An 18,091-nucleotide genomic window follows, 5' to 3' on the forward strand; every position below is an offset into this window, starting at 1 on the left:
CACTCCATTACTAGTCTAGACTCCTAGCAGAGTCATCCAATATGGAATTGCCAAAGCTGAGATACAAGATCGGATGAATCCACCCTCTCTGGGATTAAAGGTGCATATCAGCAGACGAGAATGGACAATCCAATTGTGATGTGGATGGAGAAATGTGTGAAAGGCTATTACTGAACAATAGTGGGAGAAGACACTTGTGGAAGATCTTTCACACAAGCTAACCTTTGTTAGTACTATGCGGAGGAAGGCAATGGCATGCCAACTGAATATTTCTTACCTTGAAAACTCTTGATGAGATAATGCAAAATAAAAGAAGTGATAATACTGGAAGATAAGACTCCCAGATCAGAATTCAACCAGCTACTGGGAAAGAGCAAAAGATTAGTACAAATAGCTTTGTTACTAATGAAGCATCTAGATTAAAAATGAAAGGATGCAGAGTTGCTGATGTGCGCAGAGGCAGTAGTCTTTCCTTTCACCTCTGAACACATCAGCAACTTGACATCCTTTCAAATAAAAATAAAAAACAATTGAGAAGGGCAGCTATGATGAACTAGAAAAGATAATCAAGTGTCAAGATTTATCAATGGAGGCCAATCTGCAGTAGAGATGGGCACAAACTGCTAGATCAGCTGTCCATTCTTCAAACAAATAGGTATTCAGCACTTCCCAGCACTGCCTCCTCTGGTGGGCAAACTCAGAGACAGTGCCTTGAGGGGGTGGGGCAGGGAAGCAGTGGTGCTGCTTCTGAGTGGGTGCCTGTTGGACGAGGCGGGGCTGGGAAGCACTGAATATCTGTTCACCTGAAGGACAAATTGTGGTTCATGCCCATCTCTAATCTGCACTATGTTGTTGTTTAGTCGTGTCCGACTCTTTGTCTAAATGACTATAGTGCAGAGATAACAATCTCCACTATAGTATTCCCAATTACTATGAATGGCTGTGAAAGATGGACAGTGAAGAGAGCCGATAGGCAAAAAAAAGTCAATTTGTTTGAAATAGAGGAAAGCTTTGCCGATACCATGGACTGAAAGACAAACAAGTCCTAGACCAAACAAAGCCTGAATTCTCTCTACAAGGAAAAATGATGAAATTGAGGTTGTCATTATGTAGGTCACATCATGAGAAGACTAGACTTGCTGGAAAAGATAATAATGCTAGGAAAAGTTGAAGAAGCAGGAAAAGAAGACCAAATATGAGATGGATTGATTTCAGAATGGAAGTCAGAGCCTTGAGTTTGCAAGAGATAATGATAGAACATTCTGGAGGTCACTCATTCATAGGGTTGCCATGGGTTGGAGATGACACATAAAATATATGTTTATATACAGTGCTAGAAACAGAGCAGCAAGCTACTGCAGGTATCAACTATATGTTGGGTCATTTCAGTTTGGAAAATATTGAGGGATATAAGCAGAATCCATAAACATTGAAGTAAACAAATGAAAAATATTAGTAGGTCTTAGAAAAAGGCTCCACAACCAGCATTATCAAAAAAAATGAACAAACAATAAAAGCCAATTATGGGATAACCATATATATCAGAGTGGTTTACCTTCTCCGACCCAAGGGCACATCTGTTCTAGGCAAGCAAGTTGGGGGCTTCACACAAATTAAGGGCAGGGCTGTTTCAATGTTTGTAAGCAATGATATGATTGTCCACTCCCCAGTTATGCACATACACAATCATATTCTCTGTCTTTTTGTCATACACATCACTCTGACCACTTGTCCCACACTACAATTTCAGCTTCTGTCGATGTTCCCACTAATACAATGGGGGCTTATTTATAATTAATCCCTCACAGAAAGGAATGGACAATGGGATGCAGTCTTTCTCTCCTTAACAGCATCTGCACCATGAAAAATCCCCCCTCTGCAATTAGTGTTTTAGAAATCTCCACTAAGGAAGTCTTCAGGAACTGTAGCTAGCTAATGCCGTAGATTATCCATCCATTTTGAGGGAGTGAACGACAGGTAATAGAAGTATTTTAAAACTCTTCTTTTAGCTTCTTCTTTAACTCTTCTTTTTTTAAAACTCAGTTTTTATGGTTCTTTTTAAAAATGTCTATAGTTCCATGTCTTCCACCAAAAAGAGCACACTGGGGAATGAAAATGTTTTGTCCATCTAGTTTTTCCCCAGGCTATTTCTATCTCTTTAATATCTTGAGATACGTCACTGTTATTCCTGTTTTTATGATAGGAAATTGATCTTGGGCGATGGCAGATTGTTTATGTCCACACAATAAGTCAAGTTGGCAAAAGTGCAACTTGCATCTGGATTCAAATTTAGATCCAACTCTGTCTACAGGATTTCCTAGAAATTCAGGGCCACATTTATCAATTCCAGATTTCATCAGCACCATCTATCTGAGGACAAGCACACACACCCATAGCACCTAAAAGAGGTCTGGAAGGCAGTTCTGAAAAAATAATTCCGTGGGAAAGGGTGTTATGCTCCATCAACTGAATGACTGCCAGGGAAAAAGAGTGGCAGTTGCCCACTCTGCTCTCTGGTGGCCCTGCTATTTTTATAGTGTTAAAAAGTTTCATTCTTCTTTTGTTGGTCTTTATTTTTTCATTCTAGAATCTGTGAAAGGTTTGTGAAGTACAGCTGAACAGTTAAATGTTTATCTCAAAACCATTAGCGCTGATCACCTAATAGATAGCCGGTTTGCTGAAAGAGATTACATGTATGAACTAAATCAGTTTATTATGAAAACACTGGTAAAGAAGTACACACAACTATGAGACCTGAGATTAATTTCCACATCAAATCTAGGTTAAGGTCTATGGGAAACAAAGAAATTACATCATCAAATGGTTATCACGCTCATATATATTATGCATAGCCATTTTTATTTTGCACATTACAAGCCACTTTGAACATAATCTCTTTTGCTGCAAAAGCTAATGTCTCACGCAAACCAAAGACTCTTCTGATCTCTACAAGGACGATGCTGTCTCGACCAGCAGACACTGTTAACCAGAGATTTCACTGGCAGAGGGGAGGGAATGTCTTGGACTCCACGTTTTTAGTCAGTTCAATAAACATATGGTAACTATCAACATTCATCCAGACAATGCAAATGCATTGAACAAGTTGAAACTCTACATTCTTTGTAAAGCTGATGAATTAGCTGGCTTTTAACTTGAGAGGACTGTCTTGTGTATTAATGTTATATAGACAATTTACACCACAGTTAGGCACCCTGGTGTCCACCAGATGTTCTGCACTACAACCTGGATAATTCCTGTATGTTATGCTGCCTGAGGCTAATGAATGTACATACTTCATACACTGATACTGTACTCCAAAATAGTTGGAGGATGTTATGATTAAAATCAGTTTGCCTACCCCTATTTATGTGAATGAAAGGCTCTCAGTGACCCCAACTATTATTCAGACAGTGCCTATAAACATGCAGTTTTGACTGTGGGAACATGTGGGACTAAATCTCTCCAATATTCCCTGCTCTGAATGGAAGATATGGAGAAGAGATGCAGTGAACATTTCTTTGTTTGTAGTCAACCCTTCCCAACATCTCTCCATATTTTTAAGAAGAGGAACATAGATTTGGCTTCCTGATAGCCTCATTTATTTTTATAGATCTTACAGTTGAAATTAAATGTTTGAGACTAAGATAAAGATGAATGACATATAAACATCACAAGTCAGAACAAGAAGGAAGTGTAACTGGACCACTGTACTCAGCAGCATGTATCACAATCATTTATTTATTTATTTATTTATTTATTTATTTATTTATTTATTTATTTATTTATTTATTTATTTATTTATTTATTTATTATACTACCCTATTACTGTATGTGAGGGTTCAGTTTTCGGGGCTGTTTGTTCTCCAAATAAAGGACGAGTCGGTTGAGGTAAATCAAATGGTTCCGTATTTATTGCAACATCAACTCCAACATGGTTTACCCCTAAGAAGGGGTTCAGAGATTCTTGCAACGTGTTACTTGGTTTCAACGGGGTCCATAAACTATTTACAAAAGGGTTGGTTATCTCTGGGTTCCAAGGTCCTGTTAATATCAGCACAGTCCCCTGCCCAGGGTCCAATTCTTCCTCCAAGGAGATCAACGGAATAGTCTCTTCGTCCCCGCTCCACTCGCCCCAGGACGACCCGTCTCCTCCATCAACTCCCCAGGGGCCGGGTAACCCCCCAGCTTCCTCAACTCGGCTATATGCCATTGCTTCTTACGTTCCAGTTCTCGTGCCCCGGCTTCTCTTTCCTCTCGGAGCTTCCTCCTCCACTCCTTTGCCTCAGTCTCACCCCAGTATGACGGGCGAGGCTTTAGTCCAAGTTGGCGGCGTTTCTCGGCCTCCTCATGGGGGACTCGGACCTGCTCCCACTTGTGGGTCCAAGGATCCTCCATCCAGATCCACTCCCATCCCCCCCCCCCCCGGTATCTCTCTTGGCTTCCCTTTTATATCTCCCGCCCGCCTCAATCTCCTTCCTCCCTCTTCCCGCCAAAGACTTCCCGGGTCCCGGGGAAAAGGTTAACCCTTTCAGCGTCGCCTCCAAGTCTTGGGTATCTACCCCCTTATTCAAGGTAAGAGGTTTGGTGACCACTTGTTCCCAATCAGGGGTCTCCACGCCTTTCTCTTCCCGACGCGTTGGGGACGGAGGTGGGGATGTCTGGGTGTGTAGGGTTCTCTTTGAGAGCGACGGCACTCCCACTAAGGCCTCTATTTTGGGGGCCTCACACTGTAAAAGTACTAGGTCACATAACAGTCATAAGAGACCTGAAGCAAACTTCAGCAAAAGTAGACAACAGGTATGTAAGTGGTTCATTTCTTGCCCTTTGCCACATCCTTCACATTCAGGGAGAAAAAGATTTGAACATTTTGAAAGAAACTGTTATGCTACCAAAGATCTGTTGAAAAGATGAAGAGTATAAACCACCAAAGGAATGTGCACATATTACAGTCAAGACCACAAATTTTATTGGGTGATTTATTGTATAGATAATAAATAAACATTTCTCAAACAACAGCCTTCCCCCACATCACAATGAATTGGAAACCATAAGATAATTTTAAAAAGAGTTTGTTGTATGGTGGGGGGGGCAGGGCTGGTCGGTTGTTTTTTTTAAAAACTAAAACTCAAAAAATTCTTACATGAACCTATGTAGTTTTTCAGATATATATCTGCTTTCTGACTCTTTCTATGTCTGTGTCAAGACAATAACAGCAGTCACAACTGCTTCTTACCAAGTTATTAGTACTACAGAAAATTCCCAAGTGGGATTATCAATACCCAGCAGTAAAAATGATTGGAAACCGAAGGCCGGTTATCAGATTTTTATGGAGGGCAGGTGTCCTAGGTCTGCAACTGTTGCGCGCACAAAAAAAAGGCCACCAAGTTCCAAGTAGAGATTTTCACACCAATGCAGCAAGAAACGGCAACGCCTGCAAATATTCTTCTATTAGAAGTATTGTACCAAAAGGGGACGGGAGCAGCTTGTGCCATTCCCCATCTGGCACTCTAGAGACGATCGAGAGAGAACGGCAACTTGCAATCTCTCGCCGTGGGAACAACAGGTGGCTCCCAAAGGCAAAACTTTCACCGGACGCCGCAAAGCTGCCTAACTTATAAATAACTGAGAGACCGAGGAAGCAACCGCGCGTTAAGGAGACTCTCACACTGTCCACGACTCGTGTTGGTCCGCACGACTTTTATGTTCCACACGCAAATACACACCCCTGGGCCTGAGCCCTCTGCACAACTGCCCCTCCCGCCTGAACCTCAATCCTGAGGGGCTGCCTTCAGAGAGTGATGGATTGAACGGATCGCTGTGGGGATCCAGCCCTCAAACCTTGCGATCGAGGAGCCACGGGTTTAGAGACCCGCGTGTTTAGCCTAGCCGTAACCCTTCGCATCAGAAACTAAGCCGATTCGGACGAAATAGGGGGTTCCTTATAGGCCGGACCTCTCGCCGCGGCCCCGTTCCGGGCTCCTCTTCCTTCTCAGGGAAGCGTCAGCCCCCCCCCCTCCCCGCTCGTCGCCGCCGCCTCCCTTCGCGCTCCCTCGCACCGCGCCCTTTCCCAGCGTCTCCCCGCCGGGTCATCCTCGCCCCGCTCGCCTCTGCTCTCGGGCCCCGCCCAGAAACTCCGGAGCCCCTCCACCCCACCCTGCCGGGAGGGCGCCTTCCTGCCAGCCTCGGCTTCTCCCTTTCCTCGCCTCCCCTCAGGAGGGCACCTCAGCCCAGCCCAGCCCTTCCCCGGCTCCCGCCGCGCGCCCCCCCAGCCCCCTCCCCGCACTCACATCTGATACTCGTCGATCGCCTCCACCAGCTGCCCCCAGGAGTCGAAGTCGGTCCCTTTCCTGAAGCTGGCGCCCCAGCGCTGCAGGAGGCTCCGGGCCGCTTCCGACATGGTCCCAGCGCTGCTAGGGCCCCATGGTCACCCCCCCGGGGGCCGTACCGGGGAGGCAAGGGACCAGGAAGGGAAGGACGGCTCGCCCCGGGCAACCGCCACTCAGTCCAGCCAGCAACAACCCCCCCTTCCCTCAGTCACCGACCAACCCCATTTGCCCTCACAACCAAGCCTGGTGACCGCCTCTGAACCAGCACCGCCCCCCCACCCCAGCATGTTTGGTTGTACCAGGCCCGCCTCCCGCTCTTTCTACAGCCGCCAACGCTGTGAATATACATCGCGGTCCCGTCAGTTTCCAATTAAGAGCCAGGAGCATAGATGTATGAAGTGATAGACTGGGAAAGCCCAGCCCTTAAGAGGGCACTTTTTAGTTACTTTCGACCCGTTTTCCCTCCCTTAAAGAGAGGTTGGGACAGGACATCAGCTGTGTCCCGATGGGGTAAAAAAAGATGTAAAGCCAGACGTCGATTTATACTGGTCTAATTTCGTATGGGAAATTCCAGCGTTAGCAATTGCACCAAAACCAACAAAACATCTCGCGCATCTTAAAAACTATCCAGCTTTATTTGACATCAGTTTTCGTGGACTGCAGACCACTTCAGATATTTTAAAGTGTGAGGCAAATGTTACTCTTAAAGTTGCATGCAATGGCCCTGCAATGTAGTCCCTTATTATATTCTCATTTTATGATTGGGAGAACGTTAGAGACATTCAGACATTCTGCAAACTAGGCCAATATTATTAACTGGCATGTTGCATATGGACAAGCCTGTAATATACTGCAGCCACCCTTTTGCACAATACTTGTAGAATAATATTACAATCCTTTGCAATCTTACTTGGAAATAAATCTCCCTGAACTACTTGGAACTTCTGGGTATTCTTGCTTTATTCAGTTTCAAATACTGTAACTGGAACATGACTAATTACAAGTAATGCAGTTATACATATAGGATCTTTAGAGTAAAGAGCAATAGGGCAAATAATTACAAAGATACAGTAAAATACTATACTAAATAATTATTACTTTTGGCATAACAACCAACTTTTTCTGAGTTGTGGTTTTTCAAGCTGTTTGGCCGGATTCTGGAGGTTTTTCTTCCTAAAGTTTTGCCAGTCTGTGGCCGGCATCTTCAGAGGACAGGAGCTAGAACTCTGTCTGTGTTCTGGACACACTTTGTTCTGTCTTGGAGAACACATTTTTCCGAGTTACTTTTGAAAGTTACATTTAAAGAGCATTTATGAAACATTTTGACTAAAACTTCTCAGATTAAGTGCTATTCTCTTATGATTCATAAATGGTAAAGTATTAACGTGCAATCAAAGGGTCCCATCACCTCCTGGGAAATAGAAGGGGAAGATATGGAGGCAGTGACAGATTTTACTTTCTTGGGCTCCATGATCACTGCAGATGGAGACAGCAGCCACGAAATTAAAAGACGCCTGCTTCTTGGGAGGAAAGCAATGACAAACATAGACAACATCTTAAAAGGCAGAGACATCACCTTGCCGACAAAGGTCCGCATAGTGAAAGCTATGGTTTTTCCAGTAGTGATATATGGAAATGAGAGCTGGACCATAAAGAAAGCTGACCCCCGAAGAATTGATGCTTTTGAATTGTGATGCTGGAGGAGGCTCTTGAGAGTCCCCTGGACTGCAAGGAGAACAAACCTATCAATTCTGAAGGAAATCAACCCTGAGTGCTCACTGGAAGGACAGATCCTGAAGCTGAGGCGCCAAAACTTTGGCCATCTCATGAGAAGAGAAGACTCCTTGGAAAAGACCTTGATGTTGGGAAAGTGTGAAGGCAAGAGGAGAAGGGGACAACAGAGGACAAGATGGTTGGACAGTGTCATCAAAGTGACCAACATGAATTTGACCCAACTCCGGGAGGCAGTGGAAGATAGGAGGGCCTGGCGTGCTCTGGTCGATGGGGTCATGAAGAGTTGGACACAACTTAATGACTAAATGAAACGAATTAAGATGCAATATGCCAATATGATAAGGGAGTGCTACAGAAAACCAGACAGTATTTTCCTATATTTTTTCTGGCCTCCTGGCACAGCAGCTGGACCTTTAATAACGTACAACACCGGAGCCACACGCACGACCGATAACGGGGCTGCTCAGGAACATTTAGCAATGCAACTTAAATGGAATGGACACAGCTTAAAAACAACAAAATCCTATGCAAAATACACGTAGTTTACTACTTAGCAATTCATTTTAACAGTCGATTTAACTAAATAGCCATTTCCATCGCCCCTTTCTTCAGTCTATAGCAGCTTAGCTGCAAAGTTGATGCCTTTCATTCAAGAAGATTTGCCAGGCTTTTACATCTCACGTACAGTAGCTTATAGCCACGAAAATTTTAAAAAGGGGTCGGGATAGTTTTGACTGTTTGCTTTTTTCCCCCTCTGTGACTGGACATGCCGGGCAGCCAATGCAAAGAAATAGGACTGGGCACCATAAAGCGATGACACGCTTCTCTTTTTGTTGAACGCTGCCTCCGCCTGTGGATCCTTTCAAGTGAAAATAGGAAGCGAGCTCTGATTTCTCTCTTTTTAATAGGCTGTTCTCTCTTCTGCCCTTTTCGGGCAGTTCGATGTTAATTCCGCGTGACAAGCTCCAAGACCCATTGCTTCCAACAGATTTAGATGCCTCTAAATCGCTTACAGGGGGCTTCCGAAGAGAGCTAGCCGTGGAGATTTGTTTCTGGACTACAAGCCCCAGAATCCTTCAAGGAGCATAGCCAGAGACAGCCTATCTTGGGGAATTCTGGGAGTTGTCGTTCACAGCCATAAATCTCCACAGCTCTAAGACGGCTGCCCCACCTGGATTTCTGTCCTGTCGCCACTGGAAGCGCTTCCGCCCCTTTCCCCGGTGCTTGCCAAGAAGGGGAAGGGCACGTGACCTCCGCCCGGGGGAAGTGCCGTGGGAGTCGGGAGAGGTCTCCCTTGGCCCATTGTCGGTGGGGTCGCTCTGTAGAAGTTCATCTGCCTGTGATCTTCCTTTCTCCTTTAACCCTTTTCCTCTCCTCCCATCTACTTAGCAGCGGCTTCTTTGCAGTGGAGAACCCACCGTGACAGGTGAGTGGCAGGCAGGTTTTTATTTATTTTCATTGCAGTACTGTAGTTTCTTCCTGCCTTGCAAAGGGAACGTTTGGTAATAGGATCCCAGACCGCAGGGAACCCCAGCACGCTAACCTCCTTGGTTAATCACAGAGTTCCCACAGTCCAATCCTGCTTATGCATGTGTATGCGGAAATAAGATGTACCTCTGAGTTTATTGGTACTTAGTCCCCAAGTTACCGAGAGAGAGAGAGAGAGAGAGAGAGAGAGAGAGAGAGAGAGAATATACTGTAGTATCAGTCTTTTGTACGCTACATCTGTGAATGTGATTAAGTCTATAGGAGGAACTTTTTTAAAACTATGGAAAAAGTCTGTTCTAGCTGCACCTCCTCATTTCCTATGCTTTGTTTCTTCCACCTTGTATGTTATCACCTGGCACTTACTTTGTTTCTTGAAATGTCAGTCTAGTTTATAGCCATATCATTTGTCTTCTGCTCTCGTCCAACTAGGACATTTTCATCCCTGCCTGGACCCACCTTTCAGGTAGGCTTTGATCTGTTGCCTATCTGTCATTGCTATGTACAGTCCAGTGCAGTCTCTAGAGTAAACTGGATTTAATTCCAAATGAAGGAGAGTGTCCCTTTATAAAAAAAAAATTTCTAGCTTACTATTTACAAACACTTGCTTAACAGGACAACAACCCCCTCCTCCTCACCACACTACAACAGGACAATGTCAAGCCTGCCTTAAAATAGGTGTAGGCCGGGAATCAAAAGGCGCTTTGATGGCTCCATTAAAAAAAATTGGAGATAGAAACACTATATATTTTTATCATTACACAATTTTGTCTTAAAGAGTAGCGTAGATATTATGATGTTACTTTTAAAGGGACCAATAAAAAAGAATTGCAACTATCAGATGCTTCACAAATTAAAAATTTTAGTTGGGTTTTGCCTTGTTTTCAGCTTTAAATATTGTCTTTTAAGGATGTAAGCTGCCTTGGGTTCTTTTTAAGGAGAAAGAAAGAAAGAAAGAAAGAAAGAAAGAAAGAAAGAAAGAAAGAAAGAAAGAAAGAAAGAAAGAAAGGCAACTTTCGAGATAATCCAATAAAGATAATGAATTGCCCTGCTTGGCAAACTTTATATGCAAATCAAAGACGTGATGCCTACAAAGATGTTCCATCCATTTGGCAGTATTGTTATGAGCATTAACTAGATTTATGAATAAGCAATGATTTGTCAGGGTTTTTTTCCTACTTAAATTCATTGCTGCTTTAGTTGAGACTTGGGGAAAAAGAGTTCGAGAACACATGCAAAGGAGTTGGTCTTAGCATGCAATTAGGATCTGCTTAATTCGCAGTATGATCCACTGAGGATGTTTGCTCGGAAACAAGTCCCGCTGCGTTTAGTGGCACAGGAGTGAGCAACTGCAATTGTGAATAAAAGTGATTTGTTCCCAGTTATGGCTGCTTGAGGTGTGTGTAAAAGTGTGGACAAAGGGGAGAGAACGGTGCAGATCACTGCTTGCTCCCTAGCGGTTGTGTTAGCCCTGGGAGTTTTGTTACCTTGCCTCCAGTGCATGAGGGTGCAGTTGCAATCCACGTTGTGTTTTTGTTTTTAATTATCAGAGTGTGTCTACCTTTCTGTACTTTGTACAATTATTTTGGAGTAGGGGCATTTATTAGGTATGAGGTAGCCATGTGGAACAGCCGTCTCCCATTTGATGAATAATAAAAATGCTGTTATTGCAAGGGTTATATATTGTGTGCCGTCAAGTTGCACCAGACTTAGAGTAGCCAATAGGTTTTTCAAGGAATGTGAGTTATTTGCAGCATGGTTTTACTGTCATCACATGCCCCGAGTGAGTTTTCACAATAGAGTAGGGATTTGAACCCAGATCTTATTTGCCCTAGTTCTTCACTTCATTCACCACATCACACTAGCTCTACCATTTTGTAGGGCTGGGCACCTGGTCAGATAGATGTCAGGAAAAGACAGTAACTTAGTAGTTTATTGCACTTTTGCTGACAGAGAGGGATAGAGATGTTGAAGGTGGGGTTTTCCTTCATGTACCAAAATCGTTTGGTGAATATTGCCTATTTTGGATGGTAGGGGCGGCCTTTGTTGCTCCACCTCAGGTGGCAAAATGTCTTGCCTGCAGAAGCAAAGATCCCGGAAGGTTTGAGTCACCATCCAGTCACATTTATTTGATTTTATCCCGCCTGTCTCCCTTAGTGGAAAGCTTACATCTTAGAGTGGTCTATCGACTAGATAGGCGGGATATTAAATAAATAAATAAATAAATAAATAAATAAATAAATAAATAAATAAATAAATAAATAAATAAATAAATAAATAAATAAAATCTTTGGCAGATAGGATTTTTGGATTGCATCTCCCAGACTCCCCCAACGGGCACGGTGGAAGATGTTGGGCATTGTAGTCCAAAGAGTAAAAAACGCTGTCAAGGGGAGGGCTGACAGCCCAGTCCTAGGGAGGGAGCTGCACCCAGAGGGGCTCCGCAGGAAAGGCAGGCATAGAGCCTGGGGGCAGGAGACGGGGGCGCGAGGAAGTCGTGGCCCCTCTCGGCGCACCTGAGGGGGACCGAGGCTCTCAGACAGTTGTTGAGGCGGCCGGGCGAGCCCTCACTGTCAAGGATACCATCTCCTTCCGTAGCGCGGCCATTTCGCGGCCTCTCGATGAAGCCGCACACCGTACCTCCTCCACGTATGGGCGGAAGGACGGAGACGCGGGGTTGCGTCGGTGCCTCCTTTTTATAGCTCCGTGGGCTTTTCTCCCCTCCCCGCCACCCAGCAGGAAGTGGCTCTCGTTGCTGCGGCTTCGACAGGAAGAGCTCCCTGGAGGGAGAAGGTAAACAGAGCAACCCTTCCTTGGGCAGGGAAGCCGGCGAACACAAAGGGTGGGGACTTTGCCCGGAAGTCCGAGGCCCCTCTTTCTATACTATGAGGACGGGTGGGGATCTAGGGTTTTCGCCTGATAAGTGTTTTACTTAGAGTGGGTGAGGGAAACGAGATAATTAAACTGACATGGCCTAGAGTTAAAACGTGTGACATAACAATGGGCAAAGGGTCCCTGAGCATGTAAAGAGGATTGTTATTTAACGCGTGTGGTTGTTATTAAGCAGAACGCCCTATGGCTATGTGAAAGAAAACTTGCCTCTTTTTCTCCTCGGATGAAAGAGGGATTTCAGCTCAAGCGGTGCTTGGGTAGGTACCTAGGTAGTCTGGGAAAGCATTGTTTCAGCAATAAAGTCTGTGGATGGGGTGATAAATAATGGAGTTTCACAGTTAATGGACCTTTAGGTGCATATGCCCTTAATTAATAAGTCATTAACTTGTTAGAGCCAAGAAAGTGACCAGGGAAAAAGAGCTCCAGAGAAGGCAGGCAAAGAAATCACATAACACCTAAAATGGAGAAAGGTAGACTACTTTAGCAATGTAATGAGAAACAGAGTAAATATTGACTGAAATTCAGTAGCGTAAACTTATGCTGTATAATGCTGATGACATCCTCAGCTGTGGCCGTTTTTCAAGAATTAAAAGTTTCTGATTCTGCCCTCTTGGCTGACTATATTATCAATTTTACCTGCCTTCATTTTATATTTGAATTTCCGCCAATACAGTATTAGAAATGAGTGTTTGGAGTAAACTAAATGAGAAAAGAAGAGTAAGAAGGAGGCGAACATACTGGCTGAAAACCTTTGGAGACTAGTTTTGACACAGAACATCATTGTTTAGAGCTGCCACACCCAAGCTCAGAATAGCCATGATGACTCTAGTCTCTGGAAGCAGGAGGAAGCTGGTGGGGTGAATGCTCACAGACTGATTAGTCCTAGGAATTTTCTGGAGCAGCTGTACCCAGAAAAATCTTTGCTCAACAAATAGTAAAGAATTGTCATCTTATAAAATAATTACTGACACTTAATTTTGAATTTTCAGAAAATTAGCCCCAGACCCATGGAAGTTGCTGACACCTATTTTAAAAAATAATTTTCCAAACTCTTTAGGAAGTGTGGAAGCAGTGGTGCTTCAGATGTTACTAGAATCCCATTTGTTGTTTAGTTGTTAAGTCTATATCCGACTCTTTGTGACCCCGAACATGCCAGGCCATCCTGTCTTCCACTGCCTCCCATAGTTAGGTCAAATTCATGTTGGTAGCTTCTATGACAATGTCCAACCATTTTGTCCTCTGTCGTCCCCTTCTCCTCTTGCCTTCACATTTTCCCAACATCAGGGTCTTTTACAGGGAGTATTTTCTTCTCATGAGATGGCCAAAGTATTGGAGTCTCAGCTTCAGGATCTGTCCTTCCAGTGAGCATTCAGGCTTGATTTCTTTCAAAATGGATAGGATTGTACTCTTTGCAGTCCAGGGGGCTCTCAAGAATCTCCTCCAGCACCACAATTCAAAAGCATCAATTCTTCAGCGGTCAGCCTTCTTTATGGTCCAGCTATCACTTCCATATATCACTACTGGAAAAACTATAGCTTTGACTATGCAGACCTTTGTCGACAAAGTGATGTCTCTGCTTTTTAAGATGTGTCTAGGTTTGTCATTGCTTTCCTCCCAAGAAGCAGATTGTACTGGGATACACTCATTTTTGAGATTGTATCCCAGTACAGCTTTTCCCACTCTTTTGTTGACTATGAGGGCTACTCAATTTCTTCTCAGAGATTCTTGGCCACAAAAGTAGATATGATAATCGTCTGAATTGAATTCGCCCATTCCCATCCATTTTAGTTCACTGACTCCCAGGATGTCAATGTTTATTCTTGCCATCTCCTGTTTGACCACATCCAGCTCACCAAGATTCATAGATCTTACATTCCAGGTTCTTACGCAGTATTTTTCTTTGCAGCATCAGACTTTCCTTTCACTTCCTGGCACGTCCGCAGCTGAGCATCCTTTCGGCTTTGGCCCAACCACTTCACTAGCTCTGGGGCTACTTTTACTTGTTCTCAGCTCTTCCTCAGTAGCATCTTGGACGCCTTCCAACCTGAGGGGCTCATCTTCCAGTGTCATATCTTTTAGCCTTTTGTTTCTGTCCATGGAGTTTTCTTGGCAAAGATACTGGAGTGGCTTGCCAGTTCCTGCTCCAGTTGGATCACGTTTAGTCAGAACTCTCCACTATGACCTGTCCATCTTGGGTGTCCCTGCATGGCAGAGCCCATAGCTTCTCTGAATTACTCAAGCCCCTTCCCCATGACAAGCCAGCAACCCATGAAGGGGGAAATCCCATTAGTCCCAGACAAAATGGTCAAAGATTAGGAATGATAGAACTTGCAGTTCAATAGTAACTGCAAGCCACAAGTTCCTGACCTCTGGTTCATAGGCTAGTATCTTGTACCTAAATGCAGACTGGAAGGGAAATCACATAAGTACCCCCCTCCCCTGGCAAAGTTCCTGTTCCATGACTGAATTTGCAACAATGTGAAATCAGGCACATGACAAAGAGCATGCTTGAATGGAGAGGAGTGCTTATTCAGTTTCTCTTCCACTCTGCATTTAGACAAGAGTATTGTTTTATATACATTTATGCAGGATCTGTCAGTCAATTCAGTCAAGTACCACTTTAGGTTCCATGGAATCAATGCAAATTCCTTAACTTTCTAAAACAGATCAGTGAAGTAATCATCAATTATTTATTTATTTATTCAATTTTTATACTAGTCATCTAGCATATTGCTGCTCTGAGTGTTGTATGACAGGAATAAAAACACAATTTATATGAGACTAATTGTAATACACTTAGCGTCTTCTCCAAAACAGGCAGCAACAAGGCAGGCGGTTAAAAAAAAAAACCTATTTATTGATATGCAAAGAATCCCTTCTTCCTCCTCCACTAATTTAATTATTTGGGGAGAATCTCCCCAAAGGCTTCCTTTAAAAGCTCTTTTTTTACTGGGGGGAGGACCTGATGTAGCTCCTATGGCAATGTATTCCTCAAAGAAAATGTCACAGCTGAGAAGGCCCAGCTTCTGGTTGACATTTTCCAGGTCTCTTAAGGTGTTAATATTTGCAGGGCCAATGTGTGTGAGGACCTGGTCAGACAGGCAGTTGAACTTGACAAATAATGAGGTCCCAGACCCTTTAGGGCTTTGTATGTTAAAATCAGCACCTTGAACTTGGCAAGGAAACCATTGCATTCAAGCCAGACTTGGGGTGATAAGATCAAATTTCTTCACCTCACCAGCAAGTCTGTCTGGCACTAATTGGACCTCTTGAAGCTTCTGCAGTAGCCTCAAGGAAAGCCCCATGTAGAGTGCTTTACAGTAGTCAATTTTTGGGACCACCAGCATGAACCAGTGTTGGTAGGGATCTAGCATCCAGATGGGGCATAGTTGGGCTATTTGCCAAAGTTTGAAAAAAAAACCAGCACGTGTCACAGCAGAGATTTTCCACGCTCGGCATTGGATCTAAAACAACACTCAAGCTGCACATGTGATCCTTGAATGGAAGGGTAAATCCATCAAGCCCAGGGGTGATATCCACCCAGGTAGGTTGATGGACACCCCCACCCCAGCAACATGATCTCTGTCTTGTCTGGTTTCAGCCTCAGTCTGTTCTTCCTGGTCCCGTCCAGTGCTGTGGTGAGGCACCCCTCTAAGGCACTAGACAGCATCTGCTGCAGATGATTTAAAGGAGAGATAGAGCTGTGTATCATCTGCATGTTGATATCATGAGGCTCCAGATCTCCTGATGGCCTCTCAGTAGTCTTATAAATGTTAAACTGCATTGGGGAATGATCGACCCTTGTAGGACTCCACAATGAGAACCCACAGAGTCAAAACAGTCTCCCCAAACTGTATTTTCTGTGGTCAGCCATTGAGGAAAGCCCGGAAACAGTTTATTTGCAAGGCCAATGATCCCTGATTCCAATAGTCTATTAAAAGAGGAGAGAAGTAATTTCTCATTGTAAAGGCACTCTTTGTGAATGCACTCTGAGAGAACTGTTTTGTAAGAGCTGCTCCACTAACTTTGCCAAAGAAAAACTGTACATAAAATTGTGGAATTTATTCTAGTTTAGGAGAGATACAGCAATACCTCAAGCAATCAACTTACTCACAGGTAAAAGGCCTACAAGTTTTTAAAAAATTATTCTAGTCTGTCAAAAATAAATCTGCTTGTGTGAAATGGAGTGTTAAAACAAAAATAAGGGTGTTTCTGCTCTGTAATATCCAAGCTTAACCAGTTCAAGTAAGCATTCCCACACTAAATGAAAATTCTTGTGTGTACTAGAGTTACCTCACAAATGCAAAATATTAGTTAATAATAGCTCCTTTGATAATAATTGCTCCCTTAATAGAGTTTCTATGTTGCAAACCTAGGTGGTGGGGATACATAAGTGTCATGCATTTCTAGCCTCTAGAAAAAGGTCATTGACAAGTAGCCCATTACAGTAATTTGAGGTACTGTAATTATATTCGTTGTAATTTAAAGCAGTTATAGTCAATAGTTTATGAAATCTGGGGTTAATGTATTACATACAAAAAGTCATAAGGTTTTTACAGATGTGTCCATTGATTTAATTATAGCCATCTCATCCCTTCTTGTAGCATCTGTGCTGCATTAGTCATGTGTTCAGAGTCAAGCATTACAATGGTGGACATTATGTCTCATACTGACTATAAATATACAGTAACGTTTCATACACCACAACCCTCTATGTCTACAGAGATGTATACTGTATCTTGGTACATTTAATGGGGTTATTACCTAGGAAATGTGTTTAAGATTGTAACCTCAGTCTTTTGCTGTAGTTATGAAGGAATTCTTTTTAAAGCAACAAGGTGCTTAATTTTTACATGAAGTTTTTTGTTATGTATGTAACTGTTTGCTGGCTGGATAGTTCAGCACCTGTATATCTGGCTTCAGAGGCATAGGTTAGGAGTTCAATTCTCCACTGTGCCTCCTCGGAGAAGAGCCAGCCTATTTGGCCTTAGGTAAGCTGTGCAGTCCCAGTGTACCCCTGGACGAAGGGAGTGGTAAACCACGTCTGTCTGTTCTCTGTCTAGAAAACCCTGGAAAGGGTTGCCGTATGTTAGAATTGACTTGATACCATGCAGTTATATTATTATGTAACTGTAATTTCATCTTCACTGCTTTAGGCTTGCTGTATATTTAATCCTGCAGGAAGTTGTCTGGAAAATGACTCACTGGTTTCATCGAAACCCTTTAAAGGCTACAGCTCCTGTCTCATTCAATTACTATGGGGTAGCCACTACTCCAGCAGCAACAAAGATTTGCAAGTAAGTGGTTCTAAACATTTGTGGCCTTGTCCAGTGATAGCTAGTGACCACTGTATTTGGTTAGGCAGAAGTCAAAGCAACCAGCGGTGGATGGGGAAACGTTTGCTACTGCCTGCTGCTGCGTTCCTCTTCTCCACCCACCACTCCATATATTGTGATGCTGGGAATTAATTAATTAATTAATTAATTAATTATTTATTTATTTATTTATTTATTTATTTATTTATGCATACATACATACATACATACATACATACATACATACATACATACATACATACATACATACATACATACATACATACCCCGCCTATCTGGTCACCGCGACCACTCTGGGCGGCTTACAACACAAAATAT

The 18,091-nt window shown here is 43.4% G+C and overlaps 2 protein-coding genes and 1 long non-coding RNA gene across 20 annotated transcripts in view; 1 reads left to right on the top strand and 2 right to left on the bottom strand.

Moving 5' to 3' along the window:
• The window catches only part of AIDA (axin interactor, dorsalization associated), a 40,390-nt gene extending 33,801 nt beyond the window's left edge, over window positions 1-6,589 (bottom strand). For 2 of the 3 annotated variants that reach the window (XM_020786611.3, XM_020786610.3), the window contains exon 1: window positions 6,288-6,588. In XM_020786611.3, the coding sequence (XP_020642270.1) occupies window positions 6,288-6,397 (110 nt within the window). In that variant the 5' untranslated portion in view covers window positions 6,398-6,588. Of the gene's footprint in view, window positions 1-6,287 lie in introns of all 3 variants that reach the window. The other variant, XM_072990633.2, reaches the window with a different exon arrangement.
• LOC144585798 (uncharacterized) overlaps window positions 1-18,091 on the bottom strand; it is a 338,116-nt gene that overhangs the window by 66,375 nt on the left and 253,650 nt on the right. The gene's annotated exons all lie outside the window — the stretch shown is intronic.
• The window catches only part of BROX (BRO1 domain and CAAX motif containing), a 35,591-nt gene continuing 25,694 nt past the window's right edge, over window positions 8,195-18,091 (top strand). For 2 of the 16 annotated variants that reach the window (XM_078382978.1, XM_078382982.1), the window contains exons 1-3: window positions 8,195-9,486; window positions 9,978-16,553; window positions 17,594-17,734. In XM_078382978.1, coding sequence (XP_078239104.1) covers window positions 17,634-17,734 — 101 coding nt within the window. In that variant the 5' untranslated portion in view covers window positions 8,195-9,486; window positions 9,978-16,553; window positions 17,594-17,633. Of the gene's footprint in view, window positions 9,487-9,507; window positions 16,554-17,593; window positions 17,735-18,091 lie in introns of those variants that run through there. The other 14 variants (XM_020786558.3, XM_078382983.1, XM_020786557.3 and 11 more) reach the window with 11 other exon arrangements.

This window comes from Pogona vitticeps, chromosome 1 (genome assembly GCF_051106095.1).
Source record: "Pogona vitticeps strain Pit_001003342236 chromosome 1, PviZW2.1, whole genome shotgun sequence".
In the NCBI taxonomy this organism is placed as follows: domain Eukaryota; kingdom Metazoa; phylum Chordata; class Lepidosauria; order Squamata; family Agamidae; genus Pogona; species Pogona vitticeps.